The sequence below is a fragment of the Penicillium chrysogenum genome (genome assembly GCF_028827035.1).
Source record: "Penicillium chrysogenum strain IBT 35668 chromosome Unknown utg000001l_segment0_segment0, whole genome shotgun sequence".
Classification (NCBI taxonomy): Eukaryota; Fungi; Ascomycota; class Eurotiomycetes; order Eurotiales; family Aspergillaceae; genus Penicillium; species Penicillium chrysogenum.
In genome coordinates, this window is record NW_026622749.1 from 5,515,775 (window position 1) to 5,533,622 (window position 17,848).

At 49.5% G+C, this 17,848-nt stretch overlaps 6 protein-coding genes across 6 annotated transcripts; 2 read left to right on the top strand and 4 right to left on the bottom strand.

Moving 5' to 3' along the window:
• Positions 1 to 229: 229 nt before the first annotated feature.
• Positions 230 to 1,714, bottom strand: N7489_002191 (splicing factor ESS-2 family protein; the record flags this gene model as incomplete). The annotated part of the gene is made up of 1 exon (XM_056707946.1): positions 230 to 1,714. One exon carries the CDS (start codon positions 1,712 to 1,714, stop codon positions 230 to 232), a length of 1,485 nt encoding a protein of 494 aa, XP_056572248.1.
• Positions 1,715 to 2,356: 642 nt separating this feature from the next.
• Positions 2,357 to 3,564, top strand: N7489_002192 (uncharacterized protein; the record flags this gene model as incomplete). Its single annotated transcript, XM_056707947.1, has 2 exons — positions 2,357 to 3,363; positions 3,399 to 3,564. Coding segments are annotated over 2 exons (1,173 nt in total), but the record flags the coding sequence as incomplete, so codon positions are not given.
• Positions 3,565 to 4,478: 914 nt separating this feature from the next.
• N7489_002193 (uncharacterized protein) lies at positions 4,479 to 6,786 on the bottom strand (the record flags this gene model as incomplete). The annotated part of the gene is made up of 3 exons (XM_056707948.1): positions 4,479 to 5,915; positions 5,941 to 6,257; positions 6,324 to 6,786. 3 exons carry the CDS (start codon positions 6,784 to 6,786, stop codon positions 4,479 to 4,481), a joined length of 2,217 nt encoding a protein of 738 aa, XP_056572250.1.
• A 3,941-nt stretch (positions 6,787 to 10,727) lies between these two features.
• Positions 10,728 to 11,099, bottom strand: N7489_002194 (uncharacterized protein; the record flags this gene model as incomplete). The annotated part of the gene is made up of 1 exon (XM_056707949.1): positions 10,728 to 11,099. One exon carries the CDS (start codon positions 11,097 to 11,099, stop codon positions 10,728 to 10,730), a length of 372 nt encoding a protein of 123 aa, XP_056572251.1.
• Positions 11,100 to 11,989: 890 nt separating this feature from the next.
• Positions 11,990 to 12,763, top strand: N7489_002195 (uncharacterized protein; the record flags this gene model as incomplete). Its single annotated transcript, XM_056707950.1, has 1 exon — positions 11,990 to 12,763. The coding sequence occupies one exon, from the start codon at positions 11,990 to 11,992 to the stop codon at positions 12,761 to 12,763; it is 774 nt and encodes a 257-aa protein (XP_056572252.1).
• A 1,319-nt stretch (positions 12,764 to 14,082) lies between these two features.
• Positions 14,083 to 17,749, bottom strand: N7489_002196 (putative RNA polymerase II transcription elongation factor (Ctr9); the record flags this gene model as incomplete). The annotated part of the gene is made up of 2 exons (XM_056707951.1): positions 14,083 to 16,821; positions 16,895 to 17,749. The coding sequence occupies 2 exons, from the start codon at positions 17,747 to 17,749 to the stop codon at positions 14,083 to 14,085; spliced, it is 3,594 nt and encodes a 1,197-aa protein (XP_056572253.1).
• Between the last annotated feature and the right edge of the window lie 99 nt (positions 17,750 to 17,848).

Here is a 17,848-nt window from a genome sequence, read left to right on the forward strand (position 1 = left end):
TCTATATTGTTTGAACTGACATTCTTACCTACGTATACTAATGTCCATACTATGCAAAATTTGCCTAAAAAAGTAACAGTGTGTCCAGTACCGGCATCTGTGATTGTTTCCTGGGATAAATGATATGCAAAGAAATCAAACGCCATTCCAGGGTTAGAGTCTATCAACTCCGTGGTATCATGCAGCTAAAAAATAGAAAGGAAAAAAAAAGTCAAGTCATGAATTACCATCACTTTCGCTTCGGCGTGGGCGTCCAAGCATTCCCCAGTCCAGACTTCCGCTCTCTAGGCCTCGGCGTCCCAACCTGCTGCAACAGCTTCTGCGCTGCAGGTGTAAGCATCTTTCCCTGATGCCCTCCAGCATAGACAGAGCCCCTACTAGAGCCAGCTCCAGGTGTAGAAGCAGAACCAAAGTCAAGCCGAGGACTACTAGCAAATCGCGGCGTCAACGAGACAGGTGTCTTCGTAACGCGGGCGGCCTTTTCAGCACGCTTGTTCCGCGCCACTCGATCGACCATGCGGTGATGCAGGGCTTCGCGCTTGCGAGTCTCGCCAAGTTGGAAGGGATTTGGCTTTTCAGAGGTCGGCCCGAGAAGGCGCCAGTCAGCTTCCATGTCGTCGTCGGTCTTAGAGCTGGAGCCATATGTGAATTCAGGCTCGGGCTCGTCTTCGTCGACGAAGGCGTATCCGTTCACCCTCGGGGTTTCGCTTCCTGCGAAGGCGGATGCGGCTTCGGACTCGCTGAGATGCGGTCGGCCAGCGATGGCGTCTTGGATGGCGGATAGTGAGGGTGAAGGGGGCACGGCGTTGGCGGCGTCCGCTGCTGCTGCCGCATGTGGGTCTAACAGCCTTGTATTTTGGTAGAGAGTTCGCTTGGGGCCTGCTCGGGATGTAATTTCTGCTTTCTGCGCGAGTGTCTCGTGGGTATCCTCCACCGAGGAGGGAAGGAACATTAGGGTGTTGTCTGGACGGCTTTTCCACGAGTTTGGTTTTGCGGGACGAGAATCCAGGTCTGTTTTTATAGCGGACTGGACATGCTCGTCTCGTTTGATAAGGCCCATTTCCGGCTTTCCGCCTTGAGCTGTGATGCGCTTGATTTCTTGTTGATGGTGCGCAATTTGTCGGGCCGAGGGGACTTTGTTTCCGCTCCAAAGCCAGGGATATTTCTCTCGTCGCTTTTCGTTCTGCTTGTCGAGGACTTTGTTGAAGGACTCGTTGTCTTCACTGGTATACTTTGCTTGGAAGGCGACCAGTCCCATGTTGGACACATCGGGAATATTCCGGTCTTGTGTTTCAGTTGCTGATGTGGAAGTAGATATGACGGACATGGGGGTATCGCCTCCCCAGCCATGTGGAGTATCACCAGCCCGTCCGGCCGGGAAATGCTGGGGTGTGCTCGGGACAGACGCATAGTCTGATTTCCGTCTCGCATTAGACCCGGGAGTGGGCGTTCGCATGACATCCGCCAACTTCTTCTTTGAACTTGCGATCCATGATTTATCTTTTGATTCAAGGGCTTCTAGATACTCTTGCTTGATCTGTGTTTCGAGTAACCCCGGAAAGAAGTCGCGGGCAATAATGTGGGACAAAGTGTTGGTGTAGACGTCTTCGTCGAGAACAGTCGCGGGGCGTTTGATTCGCTTCGGGGGTGGTGGGGGAGGCATAAGCTGGCCAGCAGATTGCTTAACTAGCTCCTGTGAAGAAGAAGACGCCATGCTTGTAGATCAAAGGGTTGGGGAGAGAGTAAGAAAAGAGAGACAAGTTGGTGAGTTGGTGGCGATAAGATAGCGGGTCATATGATAGCGGTCTAACCGCTTTAGGCAGATATACTTCAGACGCCATTGACATATTGTATTGCATAGATCATGTTACAAAGCTAGATAGGGTCTTTTTTTAAGCCTTACAATTACGTAGATATGATGGGCCATTTTCTTCCTTTCAAACTGTATATAAAATCACGTCTCCCATTCGATATGTCGGAACTCGACCATCTGTCCACGTCAGAAAGATGTATGAAACATAGATTCTCATTCATATGTACCTAGGTACCTACCTAGGTAGATCTAGCCTTGGATATATCCATGGAAACCTCCCAGATACATACACATAGGCACATACTGATAGAGTTCCAAGGTGGTCTTCATATTCGTGTTAAGCCTCTTTGGGACTACACACTCATCATCTTTACTCATACCGTGAGTTATCAACTCCTTGCTACATCAGAAATGTCTTCTGCCGTTTTACATCCTCTAATCTGCTAATATTTTTTAATTCATCTGACTTTTACTATCATTACCTATATAGGTATACTACGCACGATGTTGGTTTCGATGAAAAGAAAACCCCCTAGTATTAGGCAAGCTCCCAAGGCCATTCCTATTAAATCTTCTTCCTGGGTCGGTGATATACACCAATACCTTAAATCCACCTTTGTTACCTATCCTATCCTGAAAGCTCTAGGACTGGATCTACTAGACGCCTTTCCTGTTGAGCTAGTGCTATCGATAGCAGATTTCCTTCCACTTGAGGATATCTATTGCTTCTCTCTTTGCAACAGTCGATTGCTCGCAATATTCCGGAGCTGGAAAAAGCGGGAATACCTGGAACGAAAGGCCCGGCTGTCTTTCTTACATCGGCTCGAACGTGATCACCCACGATACTTAACTTGCGATGACTGCTTAGTTCTTCATGATTTAGGCAGTATATCAGAGCCCTTGGAGTTATCATACTCGACGGAGACCTACCCGCCTCGCATTGACTGCCCTGCGCTTAGGCCTGGCTATAGTACATGTGGTCGTTCATGGATAAATCTCCATAACGACTCCAGTGTACAACACACTTATGCATTACACTTTTCTCATCTTCAACTCGCTATGAGACGATTCTATAGCGATTCTCAATACGGCATTAGCACAGATGCGCTATCCTTCACCGAAGTGACAAATGAATTTGTGGAAGGAGACAGGGTCCTCAAACCGACTACTCTATTCTCCGTCGAGGCACAGATATGCCCCAAGGCACCGAGTTTGTATTTGCGAATTCAGGATGTCGTGTCAATGAAAGACATGCGGCTACTAGGCGACGACAAATACTATGAGGAAGTGGAGAAAGAATATTTTGCAGCCCTCCCGATTTGCAAACACCAACAGAAAACGATGGGGATGCAGTCTATTCCTCGAGACGTATTGACTCACGAGTGTTCGAACTGCAGCGATTGCAACACCGACTGGGAGATTGAATTGTTTGAAAACCGACCAAGTGGTCATGTCACAATGGTGATGACCAGATACATCGATCTTGGCCCCGGTCTCAGCTTAGATGATCCCCGATGGGGGTTCACGCATGGACGGAGTGGGAAGAGTCGGTTTGCAAACTGGACTCGAAATACATGATTTCGAGTCCTCGACATACATTCGAGGCCCTTACCGATACCTCGCTCGAAGATTTGACTTCTTGCAATCTCTCTTACCTCGAAAATGAGAGGTATCAAACTGTGATGGTACCAGGCCCCCGCAGCTGGTCTCATTCATGGGTTCTGTGGAATGGGGCAGCTGTGCATTCGTGAATTTTGGTTGGTATATATGTATGGCCTTGGTTTTGGCGATGAGGCAGATAACACAGAAGGACATGTCATATTTGCTGCTCGAGGACGTTTTGTATCAAGTGACTTTCGTATCATTTTTATCTCACAAGCAAGATGTGCCTACTAGCCTATCATCTACATTTCTAATATCTTTTAAACCCACATTCTTAAGATGTCTTCTTTCATCCATGGACGTTTTCCATCTTAGCTGAGCGAAACCAACAGCGCTGGAGACACAAAGTTGCAGGTGCAACTAAATTTCCTTGTGCTGAGGGCAATATTCTCTACTCCGTAACAGATTTTTGATTCAAGGTACATAGTCTACTGATCCTGTAGAACAAAGGCCTATAACAGTAGACAGGGGATCGTAAACGACACATGTTCTTCATCTCTACACCCTATGCTTTCAAAGTCACGCCAATGAATGGTATTGGAGCAGATCAGCTCCTCTATAAGAATCAAAGTCTATAACAAGGCAAAAGAAAACCAGAGACTAGCGAATGACCCAAAACGAATTCCAAATTTCCTCCAGAAAATCCTTTTCCTTTTCCTCTTTTTCTCTTTTCCCAAATCGCCCTTCCAAGACACCAGGCCAGTAAAAATCGCTATCGCTGAGAAATGCATCGAGGTGAAAGATTGACAACAGCTGAAACACGCATAACAGAAACGTAACAAGGAAACAAGATATGGCTCACAGGCAAAGACAAGACAAGTTAAACATAAAACAGACACAAGGAGAATACAGGTCGTGGACTCGTTGAGAGATGGTTGAGGGAGGTCTATCGGATGACAAAGCGAGAGATGTGAGATAGTTAGGTATGCAAGGGGGGAAAAAGAAAAAAAAAAAGAGAGACAATCAACACAGAATAGGGGCTTGATGAGAACGATAGTGACACTCAATGAGCGGTTGTGGGGAAGAGAGAGTAAGATGGTGAGCGAGCCTTCTTCCGGTTCGGGTTTCTGACAGGGACAGGAGGCAAAGGAGCCTCGAATTTTGTGGGCTGGGACTCGACCTCCGAAATGGATTTGGCGCGGTCATGAACCGACACGGTGAGATCCGGGCCCTCGAGGCTCGTGCTGCTGCCACTTTGGCGGAAGTGCGCCTCGGCGAGACTCTTGGTTTGGCGGTGGTGGGAGGATGACGCAGGGCGTGTGAGTGCCTCGACGGCTGTCATGCGGTCTGTCGGCATGAGCTCGCGGCTACTGGACAAGCTGTGGACAAGCTCTGGGACGCTGTTCGTTGTCGAGACGGAGGAGCGGTGCTTGCGCACGATGGAGGCTGCGCGAGAGAGCATCAGGCTCTCCTGCGAGTTGCATTTGCTTATCGGGGAGAAGCTGCTGCGTGGCGAGATGGGGCCCATCATACCCTGCGCGAAGGGGAAGTGGCGGTCTGATTCGCCATCAGTCGTCATGTACTCCTCGTACAATGGTTCGTGGGAGATTTGTTTGCCCATTGACGGGAGGATCGAGGAACTGACGGGATGGAAGTAGTCTGCGCCCCGCGCGATAAAATCCTGCTCATAGTCTGTGGTTGAGGGGGTAGGGGCTAATTGGGAGGGCATCGACTGCGCTGGGCTAGGGTCCAGGTCTGGGGTCGCGAGGGCGGAGGTGCTCAGTGGGCTCGGCTGGAGCTGTCGGGTCTTTGGGGCGAGCCAGGGGCCATCGCTGCAGGCTACACCGATTTGAGGGCGTGCTTCGTCCAGGGATGTGCGAGACCAATCGAAGTTGGAAGTGGACTCGGCTGCGTGCTCATAGCAGTAGTCGATATCTGCGTCCCACGAGTCATACAGTTCATCCTCGTATGAGAATTGGTGCAGGCTGGCGATCGGCTCGGGAGGTGTGACCTCCACCTGGGCGCGAGGAGTGTCCTTGTCGTGAGGAGGTTGAGGGAGAGTCGGCGAGCCCATCGCCTCAGAGAACTTCCTAGAAAGCTCCTCGGCCACATAGATCGACATTGGAGCTTTGCGCTCGCTGGTGCTGGGTGACTGCGCATTGGCTGGAGGTTGGCTGGCCTGAGAAGTTGTGCGAGAATGGGGGCATCCCATGCTGGACTCGGGGCTTTCCCAATACCGGGTTCCTTCCTCTTCCTCGGGGACATCTTCCAAATCATAGTGGCTGCTCATGGACGAGGTCCTGGCGCTGTTGTCCGCAGGCTCGGGGCTGAAAAACCGGGTTGGCTGCACCGATTGAAGGTCTGGGTACGTCATCGCAGTGGACAAGCCCAGGATCTCGTCAATGGCACGGGGCGCCGGTTCATCAGTCTCAGGCGGGGGGGGTCTCCGGCACAGCAGGAGGTGGGGGAGTGGTGGGGCAGGATCGGGGATATCTGGAGACTGGCCGCGAGAAGTTCTCGTTGACGCGAGACTCTCTGCGTGCGTGGTGTGCGGGGTACTGGCGTGTTTTGGGGGAAGCCGGTGGGCTTATACTGGGCACATCCACCGTGGTGGCAGTTCCAAGCGAGCCCAAGTCATCACTGGAGAAATTACGGAAATGAATGTCCTCAGCGCGGATACCTTTAAGATCGGTCTGGGGCCGTTGAGATGCTCGGATGGCCGAGAACTCGGTGACGAGGTCATTCTCGCGTGTTTGATCCAAAGATTGGAACTGCGAGGGGTTGGTATGAGTCAAATGATGGAAGTCAAAAGGATCCGAGATGATGCTTTTCAAACGCTCGCCTGTATCAATTGTCGAGGGTCAATTGAGTCCACAATTTCAGCTGTCAGTAGCTGGCTGGCACTTACTGTGATCGGCATGGCGGGCGCGACGGCCAAACATCTCTCTCTCAGGCCGTGCCTTCTCACGATCGGCCTCATCTTCCTCGTCCAGCGTGGCGACGATGTTGATCTTGCTACCCTGTCGACGCAGGATGCGGCTTCCCCGCGCCAAAAAGGACCGGGACGGCTTGTCCTGCTTATCGGAGCGGAGTCCCAATGACGAACCGGCTCGCTCGTCAGAGGCGATTGAACTATCTGTCGATGTCATAGAAGAACCCGGTGACCGGCGTGAAGATGTCGAGGTAGTGGTATTGCTTCTTGAACGACCGCTAAAAACGGACAGACGCTTAGGGCTATGAGCGTGGGCAGTGGACCTGGAGCGGATATGTGCGGCATGTTCTGGGTGCTCGTTGGACGAGTTCGTGGACGGACGGTCACTGCCGTCGTCGTTGTCCCAGGGTTTAGCCATTGGGGGTGGAAAGGTCGACATGGTGGGAAGTGAATGAAAGAAACTACACCATGATAAGATGAAATCTGGAGATCTCCGCCGCCTACAACAAAAAGGAGCGAAAGTGGAAAGGAACGGTTCTCGAGTGGAACAGAAAGAGGTCGTGCCGATTATAATAAATTAATAGAATACTCCATGACGGGGGCAATACATGACACGGAGCGGTGGTGGAGCCGCGTTCAGGGGTATTTATGGTATTTACTTTTCTTTTTCTTTTTTCCATTATTAGTATATGATGTTATAGCCATCTCCTATATCTGTGTTATTTCTGCTAGATCTATTTGGTCCTCTCTCTTTGTTTAAATTAGAGCGGTTATACCATGCACTCTGCCGGCTTGATTGGTTTTTTCCTATTGATCATATTGATCATATTGATCATATCCCACACACACAAACAAACCAAAAAATGAGAACCAAAGAAATAAAGCAAATACATTATACACACGGGATAGTAACCAAGGTACGTACCTCAAACATCCCCATGTAAAAGAAATTCGGGAATTCCCAGTGTCACGGAGCCGATACCTAACTGCCTTAGTGGCATATGTATCGAGCCAGGGGGTTGGTCCTGAACGTGCTGGAGACCCACATGTGGGGAAAGGAAAACAAGCTATTCCTGGTTGAGAAAGTATCAGCCTTCCGATACGCCCCGTTTTGAATATTTATTTATTTATTTATTGCATTTTTCCTTACCCAAGGTTCTAAGGTTCCAAGGTTCGCCGTTAGCTTTGACCCGTGGGCACGGGAGAGAGGGGGAGCTGGGCACACGATATACAATATACGCATATACGCGATCTGGCTTATAAATTTTGTTCCTACCTACAATACTCCATATGCATGTTATTGTATGAGTCAATTCCATTGGCCAAGATATTCATTTGAATATCCAATGACAATATTGAAACAGTTCCATATTGTACACTAAATTCCTTACTCCATACATACCAAGGTAGCAACGTTAGGAGTCCAGGCTTGAGTGGAGAGAGACAAGCCCTTATCATGATAAGTCGGGGCGCACACTGGAACCTTGGATGTGTTTTCCCTTTCCTTGCAACGTAGTATACATACATATGGTACATATTATCTCTGTTTCTGATTTATTAGATTCTTTGTGTCCGAAAAATATTCCCTTTCCTCCTAGAATGCCTTGCGTGAGGTCTGAAACCTGACAGAAACGCCTCTTCCCTTCCCCGCGTATAGCGGAGCCTCGGTTCAACGGTTTTCATCAAGAGATCCGGCCCTAAAATTGATTCTAGTTTGAGAACATAGGGCTTGTGAAACAGAGCCCAGTCACAGATCGCAATCTACTTTCGGTATTCGGCAGTGGGGTCCAAACTTGAAGTCCATAATAACATTGTATTACAGAGGCAATTTTAGAATGGTATTATAGCCTAGGTATACATGTGCTCCGGCATTTCTCCAGTTCCTCCAGTTCGACCTAAACATCCCTGTAAAAAGAAGGTGGACAGGCAAGGATCTCCATGCAAGTTTGTTCCTGTGATCCTACGTATCTGTAGGGGCTGTTCGCTTAGTCCAAGCCTCGGGGACTGCCGGCCTCCTATCTCATGCGAATTGAGCGCGAACCCTTCTTGTTAATTAGAGAAAAAGCAAATCATATTAGACTACATGCAAACTTCACACTGCGTCGGGGATGCAAGATGAAGCTGAAGAATGTGAGCATCCGGGAGTCACCGCATCCTTACATTTTACCTGTCGGAGAGTTGCATTGTCTCAGGGCGGGGTATATCCATTGTGCCTGGTTATGTGCATATTATCACCCTGGAAGTGGTACTAAATAGAATTGATTTTGGTACTCCGTATATGGATGCAATTCTTGCTTGTTATTGTTGCACATAATTACCTTTTACCGTTGTGGTGACTCGTCACACACATATTCTAATATTCACTTGCGTAGTTCTATAGTCAACAACCAGCTTCCTATCTGGTGTGGAAGTGGACCTAAGCCTGCAGCTAGCACGATTCGAAACAAGGGAGAAGCCCGAGGGGAAAAAGCAAAAAAAAGGTCTCATTCTATTTCCGAGTGCAATATACCGCTAGTTGTAGTGTGTATTGTAGTGTAAAGTGGACTCCTGATGATCTCGTAGTCTAGAACACGTACGGAGTGCTGTTCCTACATTGTATGTATCGTACCTGCGTGGGCTTGATATTCTTAATTCCTTATGTAACTGTCTATGTTCCAAGGTTGTACTCCGTACGGAGTACTCTGTCCACTACTTTCGTACTATTATCCCTTTTCAGGAGGTTCAACCAAGAAGCACGTGCCCCACCTCCGGCCGTTCGCGTTTCGCGTCCATGATGATCATCATCGAGCACTGTGCTCCGTACGGAGTACGAGTACGTGTCTATATCATAGGCCCAAGCGGTCCTCGGTGTTCTTCCTCAGCTGAGATCTGTGTGAGGAATATGCGCCGAGATTGGAGTGTGATCTCTACTTTGCTTTTTCTGTTACATTTTTGAAACGAAGAGATCAAATACACCAGGAGTCTGTCATAGTATAATAGTATAATGGAAATCCAATTTTAAGATGAATCAAGGCCTCAAAAAGTAGACAATGTGGGTAAATAGTATGTTGGATAGTACAACGACATACTTTATAGGTATGTTGTATAGTAAAGACAGGGAGTACTACGATGTCGAGTAGCGCGACATAAGGTTTGAAGGGACACATTCTAGAAGAGGAGGGAATTGGAGGGTTCGGCAAAATAATAATTCCAAGGTTCTTCTCCATCTTCATTCACATGGTTCGCCTATCACGAACACGTTCCTCTTCATGCTTCCCGAGGATCGACAGATCTAATTCCCCTGAAACAAGAAGCTGGTCCCCGACGCCGGTAGTTATGTTACGGGCGACTCCGTACTCCGTACCTTCAAAGTCAATTGCAACTGTATCCCGTCCGCTGGACGGTGACCGTAAATTGTAGTTTAGTGTCGCGTAACGCGCTATCCTCTTAGCCTGGGCAACGATCCAACGGTCGCCTATCTGGGTAAAGTACATATGTATGCGCCCGTTGGAACCATCCTGTGGAGAATGGATCAGTCTAATATTGGAGCTAGTAGTTGGTTAACAAATTTAGGTAGCTAGTTATAGGGGCGATTGATATCCGCCATGTTACTGAGGCTGAATCCTTCAACCCATATTTCAGTCCATTACTCCCTAGATATAGGGGGCGTATCAATATTAAATGCTACCATGTGCGACGACGCAGGTTACGATCCTAATGTAACCTGAGATGGACGTTAATTCAAGTGCATAATAAGGCGTGGCAGGGATTAGCTGTTGATGGTACTACATACAGGGGGCTCCTTTCATTCTGAAGGCATATTTGTGATACATGGGACTTCCTAGTTTGGGCTCTTCGGAATGAACCAAATAACAGACAAACAAATGGCAGACTATTGGAAATAGTCAATTCTCGTTCTTCCTTTGTGTACTACCCTCTACTGTATATAGCATATTCAAAGTATTGAAAATGTGGGAGTATTGAATTATTGAAGCCTACATTTTTGGGTTTCAAGCATTAAAGCTCATTAAGACTAGAGCGATATCAAGGCAAATCCATAACCAGTTCTTTGTCTTTCGAGTCCAAAATTTAGCTGTCCAGCAAATCCTAAGTTGCACGTAAGCTTTGCTTCTCTGGAGACAAAGTGTGGAATGCCACAATTATATCATAAGACCAAGATAGCTCGTTCGAGACTGTGGTATCTGATTCCTTGTTATCAACTAGATCCTCGGAGCTTGACTATTCAGTTGGCCTCCTCGTTGAGAATGATAGCCACCTCTGTAGGTAAGTCGTTGTTACTTCACTTGGCGACTCCAGTTTCTACGCCGCCGACATTGACGATCACATCAGAGCCGGAGTCATCCCCACCGGACCGCCGCCGTCACCATCGCTGCACCACTCTTAGACATCCACAGCCGCATCGGCGCTAACGTCGGCATCGGCATCGACATCGGCATCAATGCCATCTCCACCATCACGCTTGACATCGGCGCTCACATCACCGCTAAGCTCGGCGTCGGCATCAATGTCATTTCCACCATCACGCTTAACATCGGCGCTCACATCACCGCTAAGCTCGGCGTCGGCATCAATGCCATCCCCACCATCACGCTTAACGTTGACACTCGCATCACCGCTAACGTTGGCATCGGCAGCGGCATCAACGCCATCTCCGACATCACGATTGGCGACACTAACATCACCCTGGTTGGGGACGGGGACAGCGAGTGCCGTGGCCGCCAAAAGGACGGGAGCGATGAGAGCGTAACGCATTTTGATATTGGTTCAAGCTGGAGTCGTTGTTAGACAACTGACTGCTGAGCTAGGTTCCAGAACGGTATAGGTCTATACTCACTGGATAAGAGAAGAGGGTGCGCTTGAATTGGACTGTCCTTAACTGGTGGGTATAGGACAAGAAAAGAAATTGGCTGGTGACATCCCTAGGGAGATGACTAGGTTATTTAAGTACATACTGTGCTCTCGTGCCTGATCTCTAGATAGATGTTTGCAGCATGGTAGTTGACGTGCTCTACGAACTTAAGCGTCGGCTTGGATTATGTTCTACTTGGCTGGGCAGTATAGAAATAGACCTTGATCTATGACATATGCGTAATTCCCATGAAGTGGGGCTTACGGATTGGTAGTGGAGAGAATGGAGATCGCAAAGGTCTTAGTAACATGTCGATGTCAACAGTAACTGGCCTCGTTTTCCGCATAGAGGCATACTGTGATCGAGGTAGACAATAGGGTTGGAGAGAAATGATACGTTGATTGTAGTTTGTTGACGATCCTTAACTTTTTAGGCGGTGAACCATAGAATGCTGCCTGCGGTTGACATCAGCGGTGAACTAGATGCTACGTACTTGGGATCTCTCTATATTTAGGGTTTACTTTGCTTTTGCTTTTCTCGAAAAGAATGAGGGTTTAGTAGAAATTGAGCCATAGGAGATATTTCTTTTAAAGCTTATGAGCTCTAAACCCCTGTGTCGCGGCCACTGCTACAACACCGCCACAGTCCACACTACCCCTCCAACGATTAGCCAGCCTAGTTCAAGCTCCTGTGTAACATCACGGTGTCTTGTTTGCTAAAAAGCATACGCATCAGGTATGACCTAGCCACATTTACACTATGTTATTATCTAATTAATTCAGATATATGGACTATGGAGATTTGCGAGAAGGCCGAAGCGTTTGTGGATCAAGATGACGATATTGTCTTTGACCACACAAGGCTGATTTTGCGACGAGACAATGAATACTTCTATGCTAGAACCAACTGGCGTATTCTAGATCTTCATCCCTCCGCGGCTGACATCAGTCAGCTAGAGCTCAACAAAATTCCCATGGAAAACGTCTGGCCGCCAATGGAGCCCCGTTTCACTCCCGCTCCTGATTCTTTACCTCCGAACTGCTATGTTAAGCAGCCGAGTCTTCTCTATTATAGCGATACTCCTGCTTCCTTAGAGCCTGCCCGTCAGGTACTAGCCGAGGTAGAAGCGTGCGAAGTTCTTCAAAAACACCCACACCCTAATATTGCTCAGTACTTTGGTTGTGTTACCATGGATGGCAAGATAACCGGGCTCTGTTTTCATAAATATCCTATCACCCTGTCGCAGAAGCTAAAGGAGGCAACTCCTTTCGACAAAGCTTTTTGCCTTGAAGGCATTGAGAGTGGCGTCCGACATATGCATTCTTTGGGCCTTATACATAATGATCTTAATCCGAGGAACATTATGATGGATGGTGAGAGACCTGTGATTATTGACTTCGACTCATGCAAGAGAGAAGGGGATGAACTCGGCCTCAAGGCGGGAACTAGCGGCTGGGCAATGGAGGGCATAATCTATGCAAAGCCGGAGAACGACTACTTTGGCCTCTCAAAGATACGAGAAATCATGATGGGAGGGGAGGATGGGAAACCGGAGGAGCAGTCATAACCTTGGAAGTATTAAAACGTGACATTATCGAATACATAGGCACTAAACCACTTGCAGTCTCTGGAACCAGAGTCATACATCTTGAGGGCCACCAATACCGGGTGTTGGTGAAGGGCGGTGCCACGGTTATGTGGAAACCGAAGACGGGTCCCACCGGCTGCGGCGTTGGTATCCATTTCACATGGTCGATATACAACATAGTGGCTCTGAAATGGTATGTTAGGGTCTCCTCTGGTTATGTTGTACGTGTTACTTCTGTTACTTTCCTAGGATCATGAACCTTGACCAGGGTAAGTAATTCGGTGTGCAGCCTGGGATTGTACGGGGCACGGAGTACGAAATTGTCAATTCCAAGGTGAGATCTACTTCACCCTCCACCGATCATCAGAGTAGATATCCAAAGTTAGTACGGAGTCTATTGTACTCCGTTCTTCCGTAAAGAGTACAGAAACCTTACCCAGACGCACAGATTAAAAGCTCCTACCAAAAACATGCCCTATTACACGAGATAATAGGTAGCCCCCGCAACCCAACGCTGACGCAGCATAAGACACAGCCCCCCCCCAACAATCCTCCGGGAGTGCATACGGAGTACACCTACTACCAGATCCAGTTACATGGGGCAGTTTAATTCACTAGCCAAGCAGCTAGACGAATATGGAGTAGCTCCTCGATGCTCCGTAGGGTGGCAGGGGTCTATCCCACCAGTGACCACACGTTTAAATCCAACATTTCTGGGGCCTGCGCAAGCCATGTCTGAGCCATTTACTAGGTAAGGATTATCTCCAGCGGAGTTCCGTTTACAACCTAGGGAGATCAGCCCTGAGCAGATTCGTTCTGCTCCGTCCGGAATATGGACTTACATTTCTATAGATTAATTCAATGCAAGTGCGCTGCGCTTGGGCCTGGCGTTGTTCCTTTTTAATTTATTTCTTCCGCTTGTCTTCCTTTTGGAGTTAGTTGCGCAGTAAATTAGGGGTCTCCTTCCTTACTGAGGCTTCCAAGATCTGTAAACGCCGGTATTTGGCCGCTCCTTGTGGCGTTTACATATCAGCTTTACCTTAGTGGCTACATACGAAGTGCTTGGTATGGTATTTTTATTTTATTTCAATGGTCTCGTTCAAACAATGCACAGGGGTTCTTTTTGATTTCATTGAAGACTGATAACGATCGAGGCTAATAAGTACATATGGCTTGAAGTACAAGGGGGAAATTGTATCAATTGCAGTAGATGGCCCCTTACCAGACGCCTGGATGAGAAAAACGGAAAATAGAACTTTGAATAGTAACAGAAAAAAGTAGTTGTAATGTGGCATAATTCACTCCTGCATCTCCGTGTCCTCGGTAGTCTTCGAAGGCTCCTCGCCGAACAGGTCGTCATCTTTGTCATCTTCATGGACAGACTTCTCGGCTTGCACTTCTTGCTGCACTTCCTCATCCTCGTCCTCATCCTCGTCCTCATCAGCAATACGACGAGAAGCCTTGCCACGACGGCGCGGGGCAGCTTCTTCGGCCGGCTCCTCGTCGTCGCCAAACATATCATCCTTGTCTTCGCCAGCAGACCTAGCAGCCTCTTCGTCGTCAGAGTCGACAACCATCTCACTGCTCTTGTACTTGCCAGGCTTCTCGGGCTTGTCGACTTGAGCCTTCCCACCTGATCGGCGTCCCAAGCGGCGCCGCTTTTTGGGCGCCTCGCCCTCGCTCTCGGCCGCGCTGTGCGCAGCTTCGCCTTCACCTTCATCCGCAATGAAATCATCCCCGCCCTTCTTCTTGCGCTTGCTGGCAGGCTTCTTCTTGCGCTTGACCCGGTCACCGGTCTCAGAGTCATGGGTTAATTCGGCCTCTTCGCGAGCGCGCTCCTCTTCAGCGCGCTGTAAGGCGTGCCGTTGCACCTCTTCGACCATCTGAGCGCGTTCCTCGGCGATGCGCTTCTTGCGCTCCATCTCGACCTCTTGGGCCTTGCGCAGTTCCTCTTCCCGGACCCGCGCGGCTGCTTCCCGAGCTTCACGGGCTTGCTGAAGCTTCGCGGCGTTCTTCTCTTCGTACTCCTTCTGGCTCTGCATGGCTCGGTCAAGCTGCTTACTGATTGTGCGACCCATGTTGGCTCGTTGCTCCAGTGCAGCGCTGGGGTAGGGTGGGTTCTTCTCCTTGGAGAGACGCTCGAAGGTTTCGATGGCTTCCTTGAGACCCTCCGCTGCCTCTTGGACATCTTGGAGTGTCTTCTGGGTGGGCTGTAGACCGTATGCGAGCGAGGCGATTTGGTTCTGCACGAAAGCAACGTTGAACTGCAGGTGGAGTTGATCCGGAGCAATGTCGCGCGCGCGCGTGGCGTAGTCCAGTGCCGTCTTCATTGCGGCCAAATTTGCCTCCTGCTTGCCCCGCAGCCACCATACACGACCAAGACAAGCTAAGATTTGCACATCGCGTTGGCGATCCTTTGACAAGGCAGTCTCGTAGTGTTCGATTGACCGTGAGAACTGGCGAAGCTCAGCGAAGACATGTCCCAAGTTGAGGTAGACGCTGGGGTCCTTGATCGTATCCCGAATCTTGGACAAAATTTGCACAGCAGAGCTGTGGTCTTTCTTGTCATCGACCAAGGCGATGGCAATACCCTGAGCCGCATATGCGTTCTTGGGGTCCAGCTGGAGAGCCTTGTCAAAGAACTCCACAGCACGCTGATAGATCTTGCGACGTTTTTCTTTTTCTTGGTCTGTGTCACGACGCATGTCACGGGCGGCGAGAAGATGCACATTGCCCATTCCAGTCAACGCGTAGCGATCGTGCTTGTCATAGTATTGCAACGTGTGCTTGAAATGACGTTGCTCGCTATCTTCAGCAAGGTTGGCGACTCGTTTCTTCGCCTTGCTAAGGTACCATCCGTAGAGCGACCGAACTTCCAGATTTGTGCTTTCCGCTTCGTAAAGCTTGCCAATCTTCTTAGGGCCCTCGTCGGTAGGGCTCTGGCGAAGGGCAATATATGTCAGACGTGCATTAGCTTCCGTGTAGTCAGAATGACGCTCCAGAAGACCTTCGTAGACCTTCTTGGCTTCGTCCCACATGTCGGCTGCCTCGTAAGTCCGTCCAAGGTTGTAGCTGATTGTGGTGACGAGGGCATCGGTATCAGTGCCATCCTCTTTTTCTTTGGATTGCACACAGGCATTGAGGGCAGACTGGAACAACCCACGAGCCAGTGCGATCTTGTCGTTCTGGTATAGGAAGCAGCCCATATTGTTGAGGAGCTGCGGCGGGAGACTCTCCCTAAGAGCAGCGTTCATTTTCTCTTGATCTTCAATATCAGGTCGAGCATCCTCAGGGATTTCAGCAATCTGGATCTGTTCCAGTTGGGTCAGGCACTGCATGCTCTTATCTGGAGCCGTGCCCTCGTAGAGGCGGGAAAGATAAACAAGAACCGATTCGTCGGGAGAGATATTTTGCTTCTCATCCTTCCACATAGAGCGCACCGACTCAAGCAGTGTGATGGCTCGCTTTGTCTCAGTCGACTTGTCTTCCTTGCTGCCCGACTTCTGAGCAGCAAAGACTTCTTCCGCATGGATAGCAGCAAGGAGGGTCATCGCCTCCGGGTTTTTCGACTGTTGAACAATCTTCTCTAGTCGGAACTTGGCACCATCAAAGTCCTTGTTCGTGATCTGCATTTGCACAGCGCCGAATTTGGCGGGAAGATAGCCTTTGTCAACCCCACCACGAGCTTGATCCGAACGGTTGTAGAACTCCGCAGCACGGGCATTGTCGCCTTCATAGTGCGATTTGCGACCGAGAAGGTACCAGCCGTCACTGGCAATAGACATAACATCCGTGTGCTCGATGGCTTTGCGTGCCAATGTCTCGACGGTGGGATATTGTTTGCGGAGAAGGAAATAGCTGGCGAACATGGAGCAGGTCATCGGGTATTCCTTGTCCAGTTTGAATGCCTTTTGGGTGTATTGAGTCATTGCTAATTTGTACATTGACCCGAACATAGGGTCGGTGGTGGCTCGGCGAGAGCTGTCGTGGAGGTAGTAAACTGCGAGCAGAACGTTGGCAACCTTGGACTCGGGATTCTGCATAGCGACGGAGGTTAGTTATCTTGTTATTTAAGAAACCTCTTTGCGAGTAATTTTTTCCTTAACATACCAGAGACAGTGATCTCTCCCAAGCTACCTTGGCTTGATCCTTGAAGCCCAGCTGCCACAAGCAGCATCCTAGACCAATACGAGGATCAGGGTCTGTGAGATTAGGCATCTTGATCAGAGCCTTTTGGTATCCTTCAAGTGCATCTGCGTATCTTCCGAGCATGTAATGCGCGCGGGCTCGTCCCAGAATAGCCATGATGTTCCGGCCACCAAAGGCTTTGGATGACTCGTCGAAACATTTCAGAGCCTGCCGCAGCGACTCGACTCTTTCCGAGGTATCAACCGCACCTGGACGAACGGCACGGGGCGGGTATAGGGATGCACGGAGGAGACACAAGACGCCACGCGCCAGAAAGAGAGGAGGATAAGCCGGGTTGAGTCGGGAAGCCTCGTTCAACGTCGACGTCGCAAGTTGGAGGTAGTGATCTTTGGTCTTGGCCTCCGAGTACAGTTCCCCTTCAGGTGCGACTCGAGGAGCATGCCGGCTCTTTAGCAGCAGCATCCAGCAGATCCAGCCCAGCAGACCGAGTTTCTCCTTTGTCGCCCCGTGCGCGACGGAAGCCAGACCCTTAGTCAATATATCGATGGCATGGTCGATCTGCTTTCGCTTCGCGTAGGCAAGCGCAATGATCACCCAGAAATTCTTGGCCGCTTTTTCATTTTCCAAGAGGGTGCAAAGCTCAGTCGGGTCATCGGGGAGCTCGAGCAAGCTGACTTCGACTTCGCTGTCGAAGCTGGAGGCGGGAATGTCGATAGCATCGGGGATGTCGGAAAAGCGCAGGTTATTCAATGGGCTAGCTGGAGGTACAGCATCACCGTTCAGGCCATTAGTTTGGCCATTCTCAAGAGGCGCCATGGTGTGTCCGGGCACGGGAGGGATGAGGCCACTTTGCGAGTAGGTATGGGATTGTGGGAGCCTCAACTCATGATCAAGCGAGGTTGTCCATCAAAGAAA